Here is a 16999-nt window from a genome sequence, read left to right on the forward strand (position 1 = left end):
ATGGCATATATTAGTAACTATTTATTGCTATAGGCTTAAATATTATTTCTTTTTTGGTTTTTTGAGACAGGGTTTCTCTGTGTAGTTTTGCGCCTTTCTTGGAACTCACTTTGTAGACCAGGCTGGCCTCGACCTCAAAGAGATCCACCTGCCTCTGCCACCTAGTGCTGGGATTAAAGGCATGCACCGCTGCCGCTGCCGCCTCCGCCGCCACCACCACCACCACCACCACCACCACCACCACCACCCGGCTTAAATATTATTTTAAAGGCAGCAATATTTTATTTTAGAAATGGGTTTCTTTTCAAAATCAATGTAAACAAGCTGTTCTTGTACTGTATTCTATGACAAGTTTTTATATTTTTTTCACAACTATAAAAATGCCCTGTGGTACATTTTGTTTGTTTTTAAGCAAACTTGACTTAACACATAAAGTTTCTTAAAAGCTTACACCGTCTGATATCTTCTTTACATTTCATCTCTAAAACGTTGGTGTACAGTTAGTATGGCCCTCCAGTTCAAAGTTCACTCTACCATTTAGCTATGAAACTTTGGACAAATAATTTCTTCTCTTTAAATCAATGTCTTACCTGTGAAAACAGGGATGATGATTCTTGCCAGATTTACAAGGTGATTACAGACCCGGCCAAATACTATGTTAAATGAAGCATGTCTATTTCCTGGGCTCTATAACCTGTATGCAGAATTAAGATCTTTGGTTTGTGGTTGTCGGTTTGTGAGTCTGCCCTTAGCTTCCAGGTTCCTTACAGTCCCTCCCTGAGCATGACTGTCTGTAGCATGTACTGTTAGATAGTGACTGTGTGATAGGAAAGCTGTTCCTGAGACCTGTACCACCCTAGCTTTGTGCAGGTGTAAGTGCTGCTTGAGGGCATTGGACGTTATGGGCAGAGAGAAAGAACAGGGTTTTGTATTACATAACTGTACGTCATTCTAAAAATCATGTTGTACTCTTCAGTCCCTGAGCAGCAGCTGCTGGACATTGAAGACTGCGACCTAAATGTGGTGAGGCTGTGTTTTCAAGTTTTCCTTCCCGACGAGCACGGTAACCTGACGATTGCTCTTCCTCCCGTTGTTTCCAACCCAATCTATGACAACCGTAAGTGCTTTAGTTTTCTCCACATCTGTACTCTGAGCTTGTTTATTCCCTTAGCTGTTAAAAATGTAAAGTATTTTCTGAACTAGAAAAGGAGTATGTTAGGCAGGTATGGTGGCTCATGTATGTCATTCTAGCAATCAGAAGTCTGAGTAAGAGGATAAAGTTTGAAGGCATTATGGGTTACACAGTGAGACCTTGTCTCAAGAAACAAAAAGAAGCCAGATGTGGTGACCTCTCTGCCTGCCTCTGCTGTCCAAGTGCTGGGATTAAAGGCATGCGCCACCTTTTCCAGCAGCATATTTTTTATATGGCTATATATTAACTTTAAGAAAGTGGGACTGGAGAGATGGCTCAGAGGTTAAGAGCACTGACTGCGCTTCCAGAGGTCCTGAGTTCAATTCCTAGCACCCACATGGTGGCTCACAACCATCTGTAATGAGACCTGGCACCCTCTTCTATATACATAATAAATAAATAAATCTTAAAAAGAAGTCATTACCCAGTTAAAGAGTATTTGGTTCAGTTCCTTCTCTTTTCCTTTTTGTAAACAAATTATAATGAAATATATATATCTATGTGTATATTTTAAAGATATATATCTCTCTATATATATAATATATATAGAGAGAGATATATATCATCTATCATCTACCTCTGTGTGTGCGTGTGTGTGTATGTGTGTGTGTGTTCATGTGTATATAGAGGTAAGAAGTCAACTTGCAGGACTTGGTTTTCTCCTTCCACCATGTGTTTCCCTGGGACCAAACTCAGGTTGTCAGGCTTGGTAGCAGGCACCTTTACCCACTTAACTATCTCACTGGTTCCTGAATGTTTATATCTTATGCAAATATACTACATCAGTGGATATATAGGTTTATTTGAAAAGATTATAAAACTGTCTTCCAGAACATTGTGTGCACACACATATACACACACACTCACTCACCAGTGGTGTGTGCTACACCTGCTTTGCATGTAGAATACTGGTCCATAGGAGCATAGAGGTAGATTATTCTTACAGAGAGCCTTGGGTGCCTTGGAGGACTAGCATAATAATATTGGGCAGATAAGTGTAAATTGCTTTGCCCTAGGGATATAGCTAATGATATAAAAAGACAAGTCACAGTGTACCCTTACCAAGAACTGGGAAGCAGAGACAGGAGAATTGCTCAAATTCAAAGGCCAGCTAGCCTGGTATACACAGCTACATAAAACAATCAGACTGTCTCAAAAGAAGTGGAAATGGAGGACTAGCAAACACCTTAGATTGTTCTCTGGCCTTCACACATGTGCCGTGGTACATGCTTACCTGCGCTCACACACACCTACACTCAGACATACCTCAACACGTATACGTATGTATACACACAAAATATTTAGTTTCCTTTATCTGTACATTAAAATTTTGATCTTGTCTCTAAATTATTTTCCTCAAATTCTTCCCCTTACACCACAATAAGATATAACACTTGTGCTGGATAGTTTCATATCAACTTGACAGCAGCTAGTCATCAGAGAGCCTCAGTTGAGAGATGGTCTCCTTCAGAGCTGGCTGCAGGCAAGGCTTGGGGCACGTTCTTAATTAGTGGTCGATGGGGGAGAGTCCAGCCCATTGTAGCTAGAGCCAACCCTGGCTAGTGGTCCTGGGTTCTATAAGAAAGCAGGCTGAACAAGCCGTGAGGAGCACACCAGCAAGCAGCACTCCTCCACAGCCTCTGCATCAGCTCCTGCCTCCATGTTCCTGCCCTCACTGCTTTTGCTGATGAACTGTGACATGGAAGTGTGAGTGAAATACACCCTTTCCTCCCCAGGTTGCTTTTGGTCATGGTGTTTCATCACAGCAACAGTAACATTAATTAAGACAATTAATTAATTAATCCTTTACATTTAGGTGCCCCAAATACTGCAGAATTAAGGATTTGTCGTGTAAACAAGAACTGTGGAAGTGTCAGGGGAGGAGATGAAATATTTCTGCTTTGTGACAAAGTTCAGAAAGGTATTTATCAGTTATTTGTCTCATTGAATTAGTCTTCTACTTTTGATTAATACACCAATTTTATCTTTTTTCCCCATTGTTATTATTCTTTGGCTTCGTATTCACTAGATGACATAGAAGTTCGTTTTGTGTTGAATGACTGGGAAGCTAAAGGTATTTTTTCACAAGCTGATGCACAACGCCAAGTAGCCATTGCTTTCATGACTCCTCCATATTGCAAAGCTATATTGGTGCCTGTGACAGTGAAAATGCAGCTGCGGAGACCTTCTGACCAGGAAGTCAGTGAGTCTATGGATTTCAGATACCTGCCAGATGAAAAAGGTATGACATGTTGGTGATAATGTATATACACATGTATATAAGTGTATGTATGTGGGGGAGACCTCCCTGTGTAGCTAAGGACAAATGGTCTTCCCGCCTCCACCTCCTGACTGTTGGGATTACAGACGAGTGCCACTGTCATGTCCCCCCCTTTTAAATGTGACGTAAATTGAACTCAGGGTTGTATGCACACCAGCAAGTGCTGGCCCTGCCCCCCAAGCTACAGTCTCATCTCGGAACAGATCATTGTCTTAAGTGATCTTCCCAGTGACATTGTAAACTAAACATTTGAGTGAGGTTTTATGTATTCATAATTGATATTTCCTTTTCCTAGAACTGTTCAGTTGCGTGTCTTTGTCTTTGGATTTTTTTTCATGCTCTTTGCATTTCTTAGGAGGATTGGAATAATTTGAAATTTCTTGAACTGTTGGATCATATTTTCTCTTAGTATACATATTTTTGGATTTACATTTTGTACTTACTGTGCCTTTTTATTGGTAGAAAGTTTGTTAATTAGAAATTGGTATCTGTTTTGGACTACTTATTATCAGAACTTATTTCATTAGTTCATGTTGACTTATACGTGTTTTTAGTGTGAAAAATTACTATTTTAAGCTGCTTTGTTTGTTTGTTTGGTGTTTTTGTGTTTTGGTTTTGGTTTTTTGAAACAGGGTTTCTCTGTATAGCTTTGCACCTTTCCTGGATCTCGTTCTGTAGCCCAGAACTCACAAAGATCTGCCTGGCTCTGCCTCCCGAGTGCTGGGATTAAAAGCATGTGCCACCACAGCCCGGCTTAAACTGCTTTTTTTTTTTTTAAAATTAAAAGTGTCCTTTACAACTGATATGGGATGTATTGTACAATAATGTACTTGCAAGTCTATACTATTCATATGTATTTGAAGTGTTTCCATATGTTGATAATGTGTCTACTCATAATGGAGGAGGCAGAACCCATGACAACTTACTGCTTTCCTGTTTTCTTTTTTAATCAGATGCATATGGCAATAAATCAAAGAGACAAAAAACAACTCTACTTTTTCAGAAACTGCTGCAAGATTGTGGTGAGAATACTTTGGATTAATTTTATATTTAATTTGATTTGTTTTATTTATTCTGTTTTTAAAATCTAATTATAAACTATTTTTTCAAGTTACATTTAATAATAGAAAAACTTTATCATAGCAGCTAACTTTCCTGAGAGACCAAGAAATGTTCCCCTGGGACCAGTTGGAGAAGGAAGATTCATCAAAAAAGGTACTTTATCCCTATTAAAATACTGTTATTCCACTTTTTAGGAACAAATACTTTTTAAATAAATATTTTTCTTTCCTACAAATGTTCTCATGCTTTTAGTATTGAATTGAGCTGGTCTGTGCCTCTGAAGGTTGTGTTGGAAACTGATTATATTTTGGGGATTTTTATTTGTTCAAGAAATTAAGTTTTGTTCATACATGGTGTCTTCTTAGTTAGGATTTCTTTCTATTGCTGTGAAGAGACACTATGACTACAGCAACTCTTACAAAGCAAAACATTTAATTGGGGCTGGCTTACAATTTCAGAGGTTTAGTACTATCTTCATGGCAGCGTGCAGGAGACATGGTGCTGGAGAAGGAGCTGAGAGTCCTACATCTGGATCCACGGGCAGCAGAAGCACCTGTGTGTCACACTGGGCTAGCTTGAGCATATATGACCTCAAAGCTCACCTCCACAATGACACACTTCCTCCAACAAGGCCACACCTCTTAATAGTACTATGGGCCAAGTATTCAAACATGAGTCTATGGGCCATATCTATTCAAACTACCACAACTGGTAATTTTACTGGTCGTATTATGTCATGGAAGAAATGATGTTATAACAAGTCCTGCTGGAACACAGCTGTGCTCCTGTACTTGCACAGTGCCCCTCACTGCCTTTTAAAATGGCGCTGTGTACTGAAAGTTTTCTGGCACTCGCCCAGCACCAAGGTTCCACAGCCTCTTATAAAATTCCTGTGTCCTGCCTGGTCTCTCAACCGGGCAGACCCAAGTAAACACACACAGGCTTATATTATTTTTAAACTACGGCCATAGCAGGCTTCTCACAAGCTAGCTTTTATAAATCTATACTCTGCCATGTGGCTTGTGGCTTACCACTACTTTACATCTTGCTTCTTCTGGTGGTGGCTGGCAACATCTCCTCTGCTCTGTCTTGCTCCGTCTTTCTTCTCTCTCTGGTTGGAATGGCCCACCTAGCCTTATTCTGCCTCACCATTGGCCAGCCAGCTTTATTTATCAACCAATCAGAGCAACACATATTCACAGCGTACAGCATGACATCACCATCAGTGCTGCAGTAGGACCTCAGGCATGCTGACCACTTGCTGTCGTGCCCAGTCCACTCCAGACTGGGACTCCCTTTTTCTCCTACTATAGCAGCAGAGGGGAATAGTTCCAGCAGAGAATGCTCACCCCACCAATCTTAAAACTATCCAGCCTTTGATAGAAGATATTTTATGAGCCCCTGACAAATTTCCCATCTTCTTTCCTTAAATTGATACTTTATCCTGGTCTGTGTAGTATTTGTGTAATATGTTAATAAATACAGTTTTTTATGATAGGGGATTTTGTACTACCTTAAGGTCATATCCTAATATAAGTCTTAAAAACTGTATTTTTCAGTTTTCCCTAATGAATGTCCATTTTATCCTAAAAGTAGAGACCATAACATTATTTGGGCTGTTGGATACCTGTTAACTGAAATTGCAATGTTTATCTTCTGTATTTTAAAAATGTATCTCTATGACTCAAGAACCCAGATTTTCATATTTTACTGGAAGAAAATTACAGAAACCAAAATAACATAAAAATCATTTTTCATGTATTTATAAAGCAATTTATATGTTACTGAATTTAGTTTTGAATTCATATAATAATTTTTGTGCTTTAATTTTTTATTTGAAATGTATTAGTTCCTTAGAAAAATTTTAGTGTTTTTGTAATTTAAATTCAGAAATAATGCTTTACATTAATTTGTTCATCTTAATTTATAAAATACATTTTTCCTCTACAGAATCAAACTTCTTTTCTCATGGTACAGTTTTACCAGAAATGCCCAGGTCTTCAGGAGTTTCAAGTCAAGCTGAACCCTACTATTTGTCCTCTGTGTCCCTCTCAAGTGGATTGTCACACCACCCACCAGCCGGAACCTCAGCGGTCTCTCCGCCTACAAGCTGGTCATCAGCAACCCACCCCACCTCACGCTCAGTCAGTACAAACGCACTGAGTAGTTTCTCAGCGGGAACACTCCCCTCTACTTCACAAGGCATCCTTCCATTTCTAGAAGAGCCTGGTGTGAGCGGTTTAAGTTCTTCTAATGCTTGCCTTTATACTGATGACCTAGCAAGAATGGAAACATCATCCATGTCACCAGCTGACTTGTATAGTATTTCCGATGTCAACATGCTATCTAATCGCCCTGTGAATGTGATGACACCCAGCAGTGATAACATGGGGGACACTGATAACCCAAGACTTGTGAGCATCAATCTTGAAAACGCCTCATGTACTTCAAGGTTAGACCAAAGAGACCAGAGACAACTACATCAGATGTCTTCTGCCAGTATGTCAGCAGGCACCAATTCTAATTCTGTTTTTGTCTCACAGTCAGGTGCATTTGATAGAGCAAACTTCAGTTGTGTAGAAAATGGCCTGATAAATGAGCCTGGACCATCAGATGATACAAATAGTCATAATTTTGTTCAGAGTAGTCAATATTCAAGTATTGACACTCTGCAAAATGAGCAGTTGAGTGATCCCTTTGCATACGGTTTTTTTTAAATATAAGTTGTAGGACTTAAATCTAGAGGACTATAAAACTTTAGGTGTATAGACTATAAACCAAAGGTTCAGAAGTATAGAGACTGCTTCTTACTTTGAAAGATGCCTAAAGTACATGTGCTTGACGTGAATTGTTCTTTCATATTTCCTCAAGACAGGCTATGTGTCTTTTATAATGTATTAATGTATTAGTTAAATGAATTGATATTTGCTTTCAAGCAGATTTAAGGTAAAACATGTAATGGCTATGCCATTGGGAAATAAACTCATTATTGTTGAGGCCCATAGACCAAAGTGACCCCTAAGGGGTTTTCTGGGGTTTCTTGGTACATTTAGGGTGTGTGTGTATGTGTGTGTGTGAGAGAGAGAGAGAGACAGAGAGAGAGAGAGAGAGAGAGAGAGAGAGAGAGAGAGAGCTCACTAAAGGGAGTTTTCAAGATATGGAAGATTTTTCCTATTTTATATTATTTAGACTCACACCACTAAAGTTACTTATGAAATTAGCTTTATACCCATATGCCCATATAGACATTTTCTTGAGTCTTTATTAGATACCTTCATGCCCTTTAATCTTATAAATCCTGTCTACTTCTCTATCAGGAATCTAGCCAGATGTTCTGGCCCATGCTATAATCTCTCTGCTTGATATTGCAAGTGCAAGGCCTGCCTGGACTACATAGTAAGTTCAATACCAGCTTGGGCAGCTTATGAAAATTTTGTCTCTGTATAAAGATAGAAAAGGCTAAAGATGTAACTCAGTGGTAGAGCTTGCTTAACATTTGCAAGGCCCTGTGTTCAACCCCCTGTAGAGGGAAAAAGAAAAAAAAAATAACAAAATAAATTTAAGTTTTAGCTCAATATATCGAAGCCTGGGTTTTGAACTCTACCCCAGACTTGCTTTTCCTCGGCCTCACCAGCTCTGGAGACCATCACACCAGGCTTCTAGTTGCCGAGGCCAACCCTGGCTGTTGTCCTTCTTGTCTCCCAAAGCTGTCAGTGCAGCAGCAAATCCAGAAGGCCTTTCCTCGGTGTGGATCCGAAGCTGACCACCTCTTTTGAACTCATTTGAGACAGTTTCCTGTTGCTCAGGCTGCCCTCAAACGGCTGTGTATCCAAAGATGACCTTGATCTTCAGATCCTCCTCCTCCTCCCCCGGGAGTGCCGGGATTGCAAGTGTGCACCACCGGGTTTATGTGGTCCTGGCGTCCGTGACAGGGTTTGCGGGGAGAAGCATTCTAGCAGTTGAGCTCCATGCCCAAATGAGACTAGTTGCTGTAGTTTTGTATTAGTTGGCATTGATAAACTCAGACACAGCCATTGGAGAGTACAGCAGATGTTACCCACACATGGAAAACTTGTTCTCAGTTTCCCTCTAAGTTGAACTAAGGTACGTCTACACCTGTGTTTAGAGGATTTTCAAAGGATGTTTTATTTCCAGGTGCTGTTTACTGATCACAGAACTCATAACTTACAGTGCATTTAACCACTTTTCCCTTCTCTCTAGGTGCATTTGTATTTCACCTTCTTTCCCAAATCCCACCTTATGCACTACATCTCTCCCTTGTTCCCGGTGTCCTCCTACCCCACTTGGTTCCTGCTTTCTGTGTATAAACAGAATAAGTATCTTCTTGAGCTTAAAAGGAAAAGCTAAAAGCATCCCCCAAAGTACCGCAGCCCAGCCTGCACCACGCCCCTTCTTTCCACCTCACTTCGCGTGCTGCACTGTCTCTTCACCTCTGCTCCCTCTTCCTGTCCACCGCAGGCTTCAGTTCACCCTGTCCCTTGTCAAGTCCAGCTCTTCATCAGTGGTACTCGTCTGTCCTGTGCACAGCCTGTTCTTCCTGACCAGGTGCTCTGTGATGACAGGGTCCGTTCAGTTCCCACCCCGGCTCTCATCTGTACCACAGGGTCAGCTCTCCCCTGCTGTCTGAAGGCTCATGTAAACTGCCTCCTCTTACAGTCTGCTTTCCTGCTGTCACTACTGCTGTCACCAGAGAGATTTAATAGACACCACAAAGTCATCTTCGACTGCCTTCCTCGATTTGTTCATAGTCCTTTTGAGTCTGCCTACTAAAAGTCTCTGCATCTGTCCCTTCCATTACTGGAAAGGCCATGCTGCTTTTCTCCGGTGGGTATCTTTTCCATGTGTTCAAGGTGTGATAGCCCATTCCTCTTGTACTCTGTACTTGGAGCATGTCACTTTTCTCCGCGTATGTGACCTGCTCTGTCTCTGCTCCTAACATCTACTTGTAGAATCTGGCTTCTCTGCAGGGTTTGGTCCTGTTGCCACAGCGGAGGTGCAGCATATCTGGACTCCAGCACTTGGCTCTGGCATAATTGGTACAGAATAAATGATAGCTATCTGTTAGAGGGAAGGATGATTATAAAACAATATTTAAGGACGTAGTTTTTAATGGGAAAGGTGCTTAACTCCACAGGCAAGTTGTGGTGCCAAGATGACCTGTCTTCTGAGACACACTTCTCTTCTGTCCAGCCATCTCCTTCTTCTTAAAAACATGCAAAGACTGGCACATAGTTTCATGGTAGAGCACAGCCCTGTGTTTGATACCCAGAACTGCAACAACAGCAAAATTAATTACAAAACAAAAGGATAAAAACCAGCCTGAACAGGCGGTGGTGGGGCTCGGGAGGCTGAGGCAGGTGGATCTCTGTGAGTTCGAGGCCAGCCTGGTCTCCAAAGCAAGTTCCAGGAAAGGCATAAAGCTACACAGAGAAACCCTGTCTCAACCCCCCCCCCCAAAAAAACCCCACCCTGAGGCCCTTTGAGACCCAAAGCAGCTTTCTTAGAAATTGTAGTATCAGCAGCATTGAGTAGAAATTCTGCCCCTGCATGTGGCAGGTGAAATTTCAAGACCCCCTGAGTACCTACCCCTTGATAGTTTACCCTGCACAGATATGTCAGCAGCCAGTATTCATGTGATAAATTATATGACATTTTGTAACTGTATATTGTACAGTATACCATGTTCTGTGTAGAAAATCAGAGGTGAATGAGAGTCGACTCTTGTTCTCAAAGCTACATTGTTTTTATGAGGAATCACACATACGTACAGTCAACCAAATAAACATGGACAAACTTTAAGATATAGTTTGAAGAATTGTTACTTATGTAAAAACCATGTAACCACAATGTTTGGGACCCCAGGCTCTCATCAGTATCTCCAAAATTATTCTGGTTCTTGTCATCAGAGCCTGCTGACTTACTGTCCCATCAGCCTTTGCTAATTGAGTCCCTATTAAAGTCTAGTGTACAGAGTAACTGGTTGTCAGTTTGTCTTAATACGCTTCAGCATGTTTCAACAGCCTCAAAAAAACTGTGTTTTCCATGGTGAGACTGAGAATTGGTGATACAGGCTGTCTACTTGTACCACATTACATTTTGATCATAGATTGATATATTGAAAAATTACCATACAATGTCAGACAACATGGAAAAAATAGAAAGAAGAGAGACTGTTTTTAGTCAGTTATCCTAGATGAGTCTGGTGTTACTGGCCTGTAATCCCAGATACTCAGGCAGAAGGATCACAAGTTCAAGGCCTGCCTAGTCTGCTGACTGAATTCAAGAGAACAACCTTGTGAGCTCCTATCTCAAAATATAAAGTGAAAAAAAAAAAAAAAAAAGGTGCTGGGGTGTAGTTAGTGGTAGAGGACCTAGCACGCACAGCCCTAGATTCAGTGCCCACCCCCAGAAAAACAAAGACCTGTCTTTCCCAGGGTGTGTTTTGTACTAACTAATGTCTGGGAAGAAACACTGCAAATTGCAAAGTGTGAATCAGAGACAACTAACCAACAGCTGTGTATCTCATGTGGCTCTGTCTACTATCCAGACACTCCTAGTCAGCAAGACCCAGCAGAGAAAACTCACCAGGGACTAAGCACTTCATGAGAGCTATGATATGGGACTCTCTTTAATGTCTAAATTGCCAGATGTGGAGAAACTTCTTTGGCCCTTACTCTTTCAGAGTACTCATTATTGGCTTTACTTTTGAAATTTTGTGCCTTGTGATTTCTTTGTAAAAGTTGAGCTTTTCGTTGGGAGTGCTTTGACTTTTATGAAGCTGCCTCTGCGAGGTGTCAGGTTTGTTTTCAGAGGCTGGATGTGCAAAGGAGAGGTAAGAACGCTTTTGTTTCCTGTGTATGAAAAAGCCTGTGCTACTCTCCTAAGCCCCACAGTGGGCTGAGGGATGAAAGCATCTCATGTTTATCCAGGGGTCATCCCTTAAGACAAAGTCATATGCATATTTGAACTGAACCCCACGGCAGAATTTACAGCTCAGGGTCAACAGCGGATCTCAAAAATAACCATATCTAATTTTTTCATGTATGCAAAAATACCAAGAACCTACTCATGTCTTCACCGTCCTTTTGTTTTTGTTTTGTTTTTATTTTGTTTTTGGTTTTTCGAAGCAGGGTTTCTCTGTGTAGCTCTGGCTGTCCTGGAACTCATTCTGTAGACAAGGCTGGCCTCAAACTCACCTGCCTCTGCCTTCTGAGTGCTGGGATTGATAGCACAGTGCTTAGTACTCTGCATTGTGTCCCGCCATCTTTTTAATAGACAAGATGTAACTTTTTAATGAGTAACCATACTCTTCTAAGCATGGCTCTAGGGCTGCAGATGGGCTTTTGGTTTGCCTTTTTTTTTTTTTTTTTTTTTTTTTTTTTTTGAGACAGGGTACCCTGTTGTAGCCCTGACTGGCCTGGAACTCACAGAAGCCTACCTGCTTCTGCCTCCCAAACAACTTCTGGGTTGTTGTTGTTGTTGTTGTGTTTATTTTTTAAGCTTTTGGAATTTTAAAGAATCACAAACAAAATTCATTGAAAATTAGGCTTCACAGTAATATCACAAACTAAGTTTTTAGGGCTGTTAGCAAATGTTTAAATTTTTGTTAAAATACCAGATTCATCTTGAAAATATAACTTCCCATGAGATGGAGTAGGGTAGGATTGGAGTACTTCGGGGTATGAGTGTGACATTCGGTATGCACTGGGCTTCACTGCTCTTAGTGAACCAGCCATGGTGGCTCCTGCCTGTTGCTTCAACACTTGGAAGGCTGAGGCAGGAGGTATGTTTCAGGAAGGACTTCAAGATCAGCCTGGGCAACATGGGAGGCCGCAAAGAATTTTAAATGTTGTTGGCCATGGTTAATAGAGCCCAACAAAATAGTGAAATCTGTTGTTGTTTTGACCTTGAATTTAACATCTACCTGCCTCTCCCTTCCGAGTACTGGGATTGTAGGCATATGCCACCACACTGCACCTGGTTTAAAATATTTAGATTTTTGAGGGGAAGGAAGGAAGGGCAGCATCATAATAGAATTGAACCCAGGGTCTCATACATGCTGAGCAAGTGCTCTACCACTGAACTGTCTGCATTTGATACTTCTTTTATATGCTTGATGATGAATGAATTTCAAGGCACTGATGAAATTATTTTTTTAAAGTTCTCAGATACTGTTACCTAATAAGTTAAGCTTTGTATCAAGATGAAATATTTTTTAAAATGTCAAAATGCCTTTTATTGTACAAAATATTGTGTTATTTTTGTAATATCTTTGTATACTGTGATTTTTTTCTTAGCAATGTAATAAACTATTTTCTAAAAGTGCTTGCTAAAATTTTGCTATTTGCTTACAGAATATTGATGAACTTTCCTTACTTTTTGTAAAATTCTTGTTATAAGGAGTTGTTTGGGTTGTTGAGAAACATCAGGCATTTTATAAAATGTTCTCAGCACAATGTGCTTTTATCTGTAACTACCCTTTGAAATGGTGGTCTGAAGAAGCAATTGAAATGCCTTTTTCAAAGGCTTTTTTTGTTTTTTGGCTTTTTTATTCTAGGTTTACTAACATTGTTACAAATGGTGAGAACACCAGGCTTCTAGTTGCCAAGGCCAACCCTGCCTGTTGTCCTTCTTGTCTCCCAAAGCTGTCAGTGCAGCAGCAAATCCAGAAGGCCTTTCCTCGGTGTGGATCCGAAGCTGACCACCTCTTTTGAACTCATTTGAGACAGTTTCCTGTTGCTCAGGCTGCCCTCAAACGGCTGTGTATCCAAAGATGACCACTATCTCAGTATATATTTGTACTGTATTGCCTTTGCCTACTCATCCATTGGTGGACACTCAGATTGACTTATCTTATTTATTATAAATAATGCTGTGGACATGGGGATGTAGATACATGAACCCAGTAATGGGCTTGCTAGATCACACAGTTGTTCTGGTTTTCTGAGGAACTCTCATAATGGCTGACCAACATACATTGTCATCAACAATGCAGAGTTTCTCCTTACTCCATGTTCTTACCCGCACTTGTTTCCTTCCTTCCTTCCTTCCTTCCTTCCTTCCTTCCTTCCTCCCTCCCTCCCTCCCTCTCTCCCTCCCTCTCTCCCTCCCTCTCTCCCTCCCTCTCTCTCTGTCTCTGTCTCTCTTTGTGTTGCTTACATGAGTGCAGGTGCACTAGGAGGCCAGAAGGGGGCGTTGGATTCCCAGAAGCCAAAGTGATAGGTGGTTGTGAGCCATCTCACATGGGTAGGTCCTCTGCAAAATCAGCGGGTGTCCTTACCTGCTGAGCCATCTCTTCAGCCCCTGACTTCCCTCGTTTTGATAGTAGCCATTCTAATAGGTATGAAGTGGTATCTCATTTTAATTTTTATTTCTCTGATTAATTGGGTTTTATTTTTCATAGGCTTGTTGGCCCTTTATCTTTTGAGAACATATATAATATGCAATGGTTCATGGTCTATTTTACCACTACATCCTTTTTTTTTTTTTTTTCTTGACACGAGGTCATATTACTTGCTAAGTAGATCAGGCTGGCCTCTAACTTGGAGCTCCGCATGCTCCTGCTTCCAAAGGGCTGGGGTTAAAGGCATGCACCACACCAGTGTTTCTTTGCTATTGGATCATTTTTTTGATAGCGACCTGCTATCAGATGTATACTCTCAACTATTTTCTCCCATTCTGTGGGTTGTCTTTCCACTTCATTCTTTCCTTTGCTGTTCCAAAGGGGCCCTTTTTTGTTTAGTAATCTCACTTGTCTAGTTTTGTTTTTGTTGGTCATGCTTTCGATGGCAAATACAAAACACAGTTGCCTAGACCACAGTCACGTTGCTTTTCCCTGTTATTTATTTATTTATTTATTTATTTATTTATTTATTTATTTATTTATAGTTTTAATCTTAGCTCTGAAAATTTGAGGTGTTTTTTAGGTGCTCTTTACATATGGTGTGACTTAAGGAGTTCATTGCATACATATGCAGGTAGACCCAGTTCCCAACACCTTTTACTGTTCTTTACCCATTGTGTGTTCAGAATTAAGCTGAACGTAAATGCATGGACTTATTTCTGGGCTGGCATGTGTGGGTATTGCTGTCAGCCTAGCTTCAGATTTCCTGTGTCACTAAGGATAACCCTGAACTTTTGATTCTTCTATTTCTACAAGTGCTGGGGTTTCAGGCATACACCACTTTAGCAAGGGACTGAGCATAGAACCCAGGGACTCATGCTGCTAAGCAAGCATTCTGCCAACTTAGTTACATCCCCAGTCTTTGTTCTTTATTATTTGTAAATGGGGTTTTATTGTACAAGTCATGCTGGCCTGGATCTTGCCTCAAACTCATGTTCCCCCCACATCTGAGTCCTAAGATTTCAGATTGAGACAACACGCCTGTCTCTCCAAATTTGTTCTTTTGGCTTAAGCTCACTTTGCTCAATAGCTCTTGTGGTTCCATACATAGTTTAGCGCCATTCTGCTACAAATGGCATTGCAATTCTGATTGCTTTTATCATATTGAACCATCCTTGAATCCCTCATGGTCTCAGTGAGCTATCTTTTGAGTATATTGTTGAATTTGTCTTGCAAGCATCTTAATTTTTCATGTATTGTTCATAATGGACACTGGCCTGAGTTTTTTATTAATGTCTTTGTTGGAGTTTGCCACTGGAGTTTGGAAGCATTTCCTCTTTGCTTGCTTTTTTTTTTTTTTCTAAAGTTGGAGATTGCTATCAGCTCTTTGAATGTTTGGTAGCAGTGAACCCATCAGGTCCCAGGATTTTCCTTTCTTGAGACTTTTAGTAGTTTTATCTCCTTATTCATTATTAATCTGCTCAGATTTTATTGAACATCTGTGGGTAATGGGATTGTGGTGATCTGGAATAAGAAGGTGGTTATTTTTAAGGGTTTTATGCATGTACATGTTGTATGTGTTGAGGTAAAGGTAGTCAGACTCACCATCAGAGCAGAGAATTAAGAATTTTGAAAAGGAGAAATAGAGGGCAGGCATTGGAAATACTGACATTATAACCATAGCTTTTGGTGAATGTAGATAGAAATTCCTAGATGTTATGTGTTCTATGAGAGGGCTTTAAAACAGCAATCCTCAATAGCAAGAGCACATGTAAAATCAGAGACCTTGGTTTCTAAACCCAATTTCTGGGGTTGGGGGTGTAGCTCAAATGATTCTCTAGTCTGCATGGGATCCTGCTCTCCAGAATCACATAAAGCAGGCATGACATACACCTATAGTCCAGGCTCTTGATTGCAAAGAAAAATTCAAGATCATTCTTGACTACATTCAAGGCCAGCCTAGGCTACATGACATCTTGTCTCAAAATGTTTTTCTAAAGTACTTTTGGGATGTAACAGTGGATAAAAGCCTGATGACCCAAGTTCAATCCCAGGACCCACAGGGTAGGCAAGAATGAAACTGACTCCTATACATTATCCTGACCCCCACATATGTGCTGCAGCATGCATGGACACATATGATAAATGTAGTAAGTTTATTCTAGAAAAATAACATTTTCCATAAATGGAACCAGATCTTAGAAAAATTGCCTATTTCATAGCTAGTGTGGAGGAAATACAAAGATGAGCATGGAATATCTTTGTTTTCTAGTAAGAATATACTCAAAGAATGGTAGAGATAATCTCAAAGGTAAACAAGAGCTTGAATTCCCACTGCTGAGGCCAATACTTAGAAATAAAAAAATGTTAGTAACAAATTACCACCTCATTAACTAAAATGGGATCTATGAATGGGGTGATTGATAGTGACAAAATGCTTTGTCTTAGTTCAATCCCCAACACCCCAAAAGAGAAAACCAAAGCTACAGTCCACAACAGTGCAGCAAATGAAAAAAACAGAGAAGGAAAGGCCCCGCCTCTCAGTGGAGTGCCAATCAATACATGTAAACGGAGTGGCAGATTTCGGCAATGAGTATCCAGCAATCATGAGTCAGATGGAGATCGTCAGTGGATGCTGTCTGATGAGTGGAGATCTGGTCCATCTACAAGGCACTGCCTGCAGAGGGTAGTGGAGTAGTTGGATAGATGACACCTTACCCAGCTGACACCCAGCCCTCAGAAACTAGAAAACTTGGGAACTGTCTGACACTTGGTAAAGTGCAAGAAGGGAACATTTCTTCTGTGACATTCTCACACGCCTCAATCTAAGAAGGAAGTACTAGGCAATCTGGGGCTGAGGGGGTAGTTTACTAAATAACTGGTCTGAAATCTTAAACCTGCTTCACGAATGCCAACATAACCACGGACTCCAGAGTGTGATGACTCGTTCATGATGCCTGTGACAAATGACAACCTGAGTGAAGCTTTCGGGTTAGAGGATGGTAGTCTCTCAGGGCTAACATCCCGGTGCGGTGGGCGTCCTGTGATTTACAAGATGTCTTCCTGGAATTACACACTGATGTATTTGAGATGGTGAGGT

The 16999-nt window shown here is 40.7% G+C and overlaps 1 protein-coding gene across 1 annotated transcript in view; it reads left to right on the forward strand.

Annotated features, from left to right (window-relative positions):
- Nucleotides 1-7629, forward strand: part of Rel (REL proto-oncogene, NF-kB subunit) — a 30490-nt gene extending 22861 nt beyond the window's left edge. The window contains exons 5-10 of the mRNA XM_036201218.1: nucleotides 977-1117; nucleotides 3009-3113; nucleotides 3222-3434; nucleotides 4427-4495; nucleotides 4617-4688; nucleotides 6486-7629. Of these exons, the coding sequence (XP_036057111.1) occupies nucleotides 977-1117; nucleotides 3009-3113; nucleotides 3222-3434; nucleotides 4427-4495; nucleotides 4617-4688; nucleotides 6486-7252 (1367 nt within the window). The 3' untranslated portion in view covers nucleotides 7253-7629. The remainder of the gene's footprint in view (nucleotides 1-976; nucleotides 1118-3008; nucleotides 3114-3221; nucleotides 3435-4426; nucleotides 4496-4616; nucleotides 4689-6485) is intronic.
- The last annotated feature ends 9370 nt before the right edge of the window (nucleotides 7630-16999 follow it).

The sequence above is a fragment of the Onychomys torridus genome, chromosome 10 (assembly GCF_903995425.1).
Source record: "Onychomys torridus chromosome 10, mOncTor1.1, whole genome shotgun sequence".
In the NCBI taxonomy this organism is placed as follows: domain Eukaryota; kingdom Metazoa; phylum Chordata; class Mammalia; order Rodentia; family Cricetidae; genus Onychomys; species Onychomys torridus.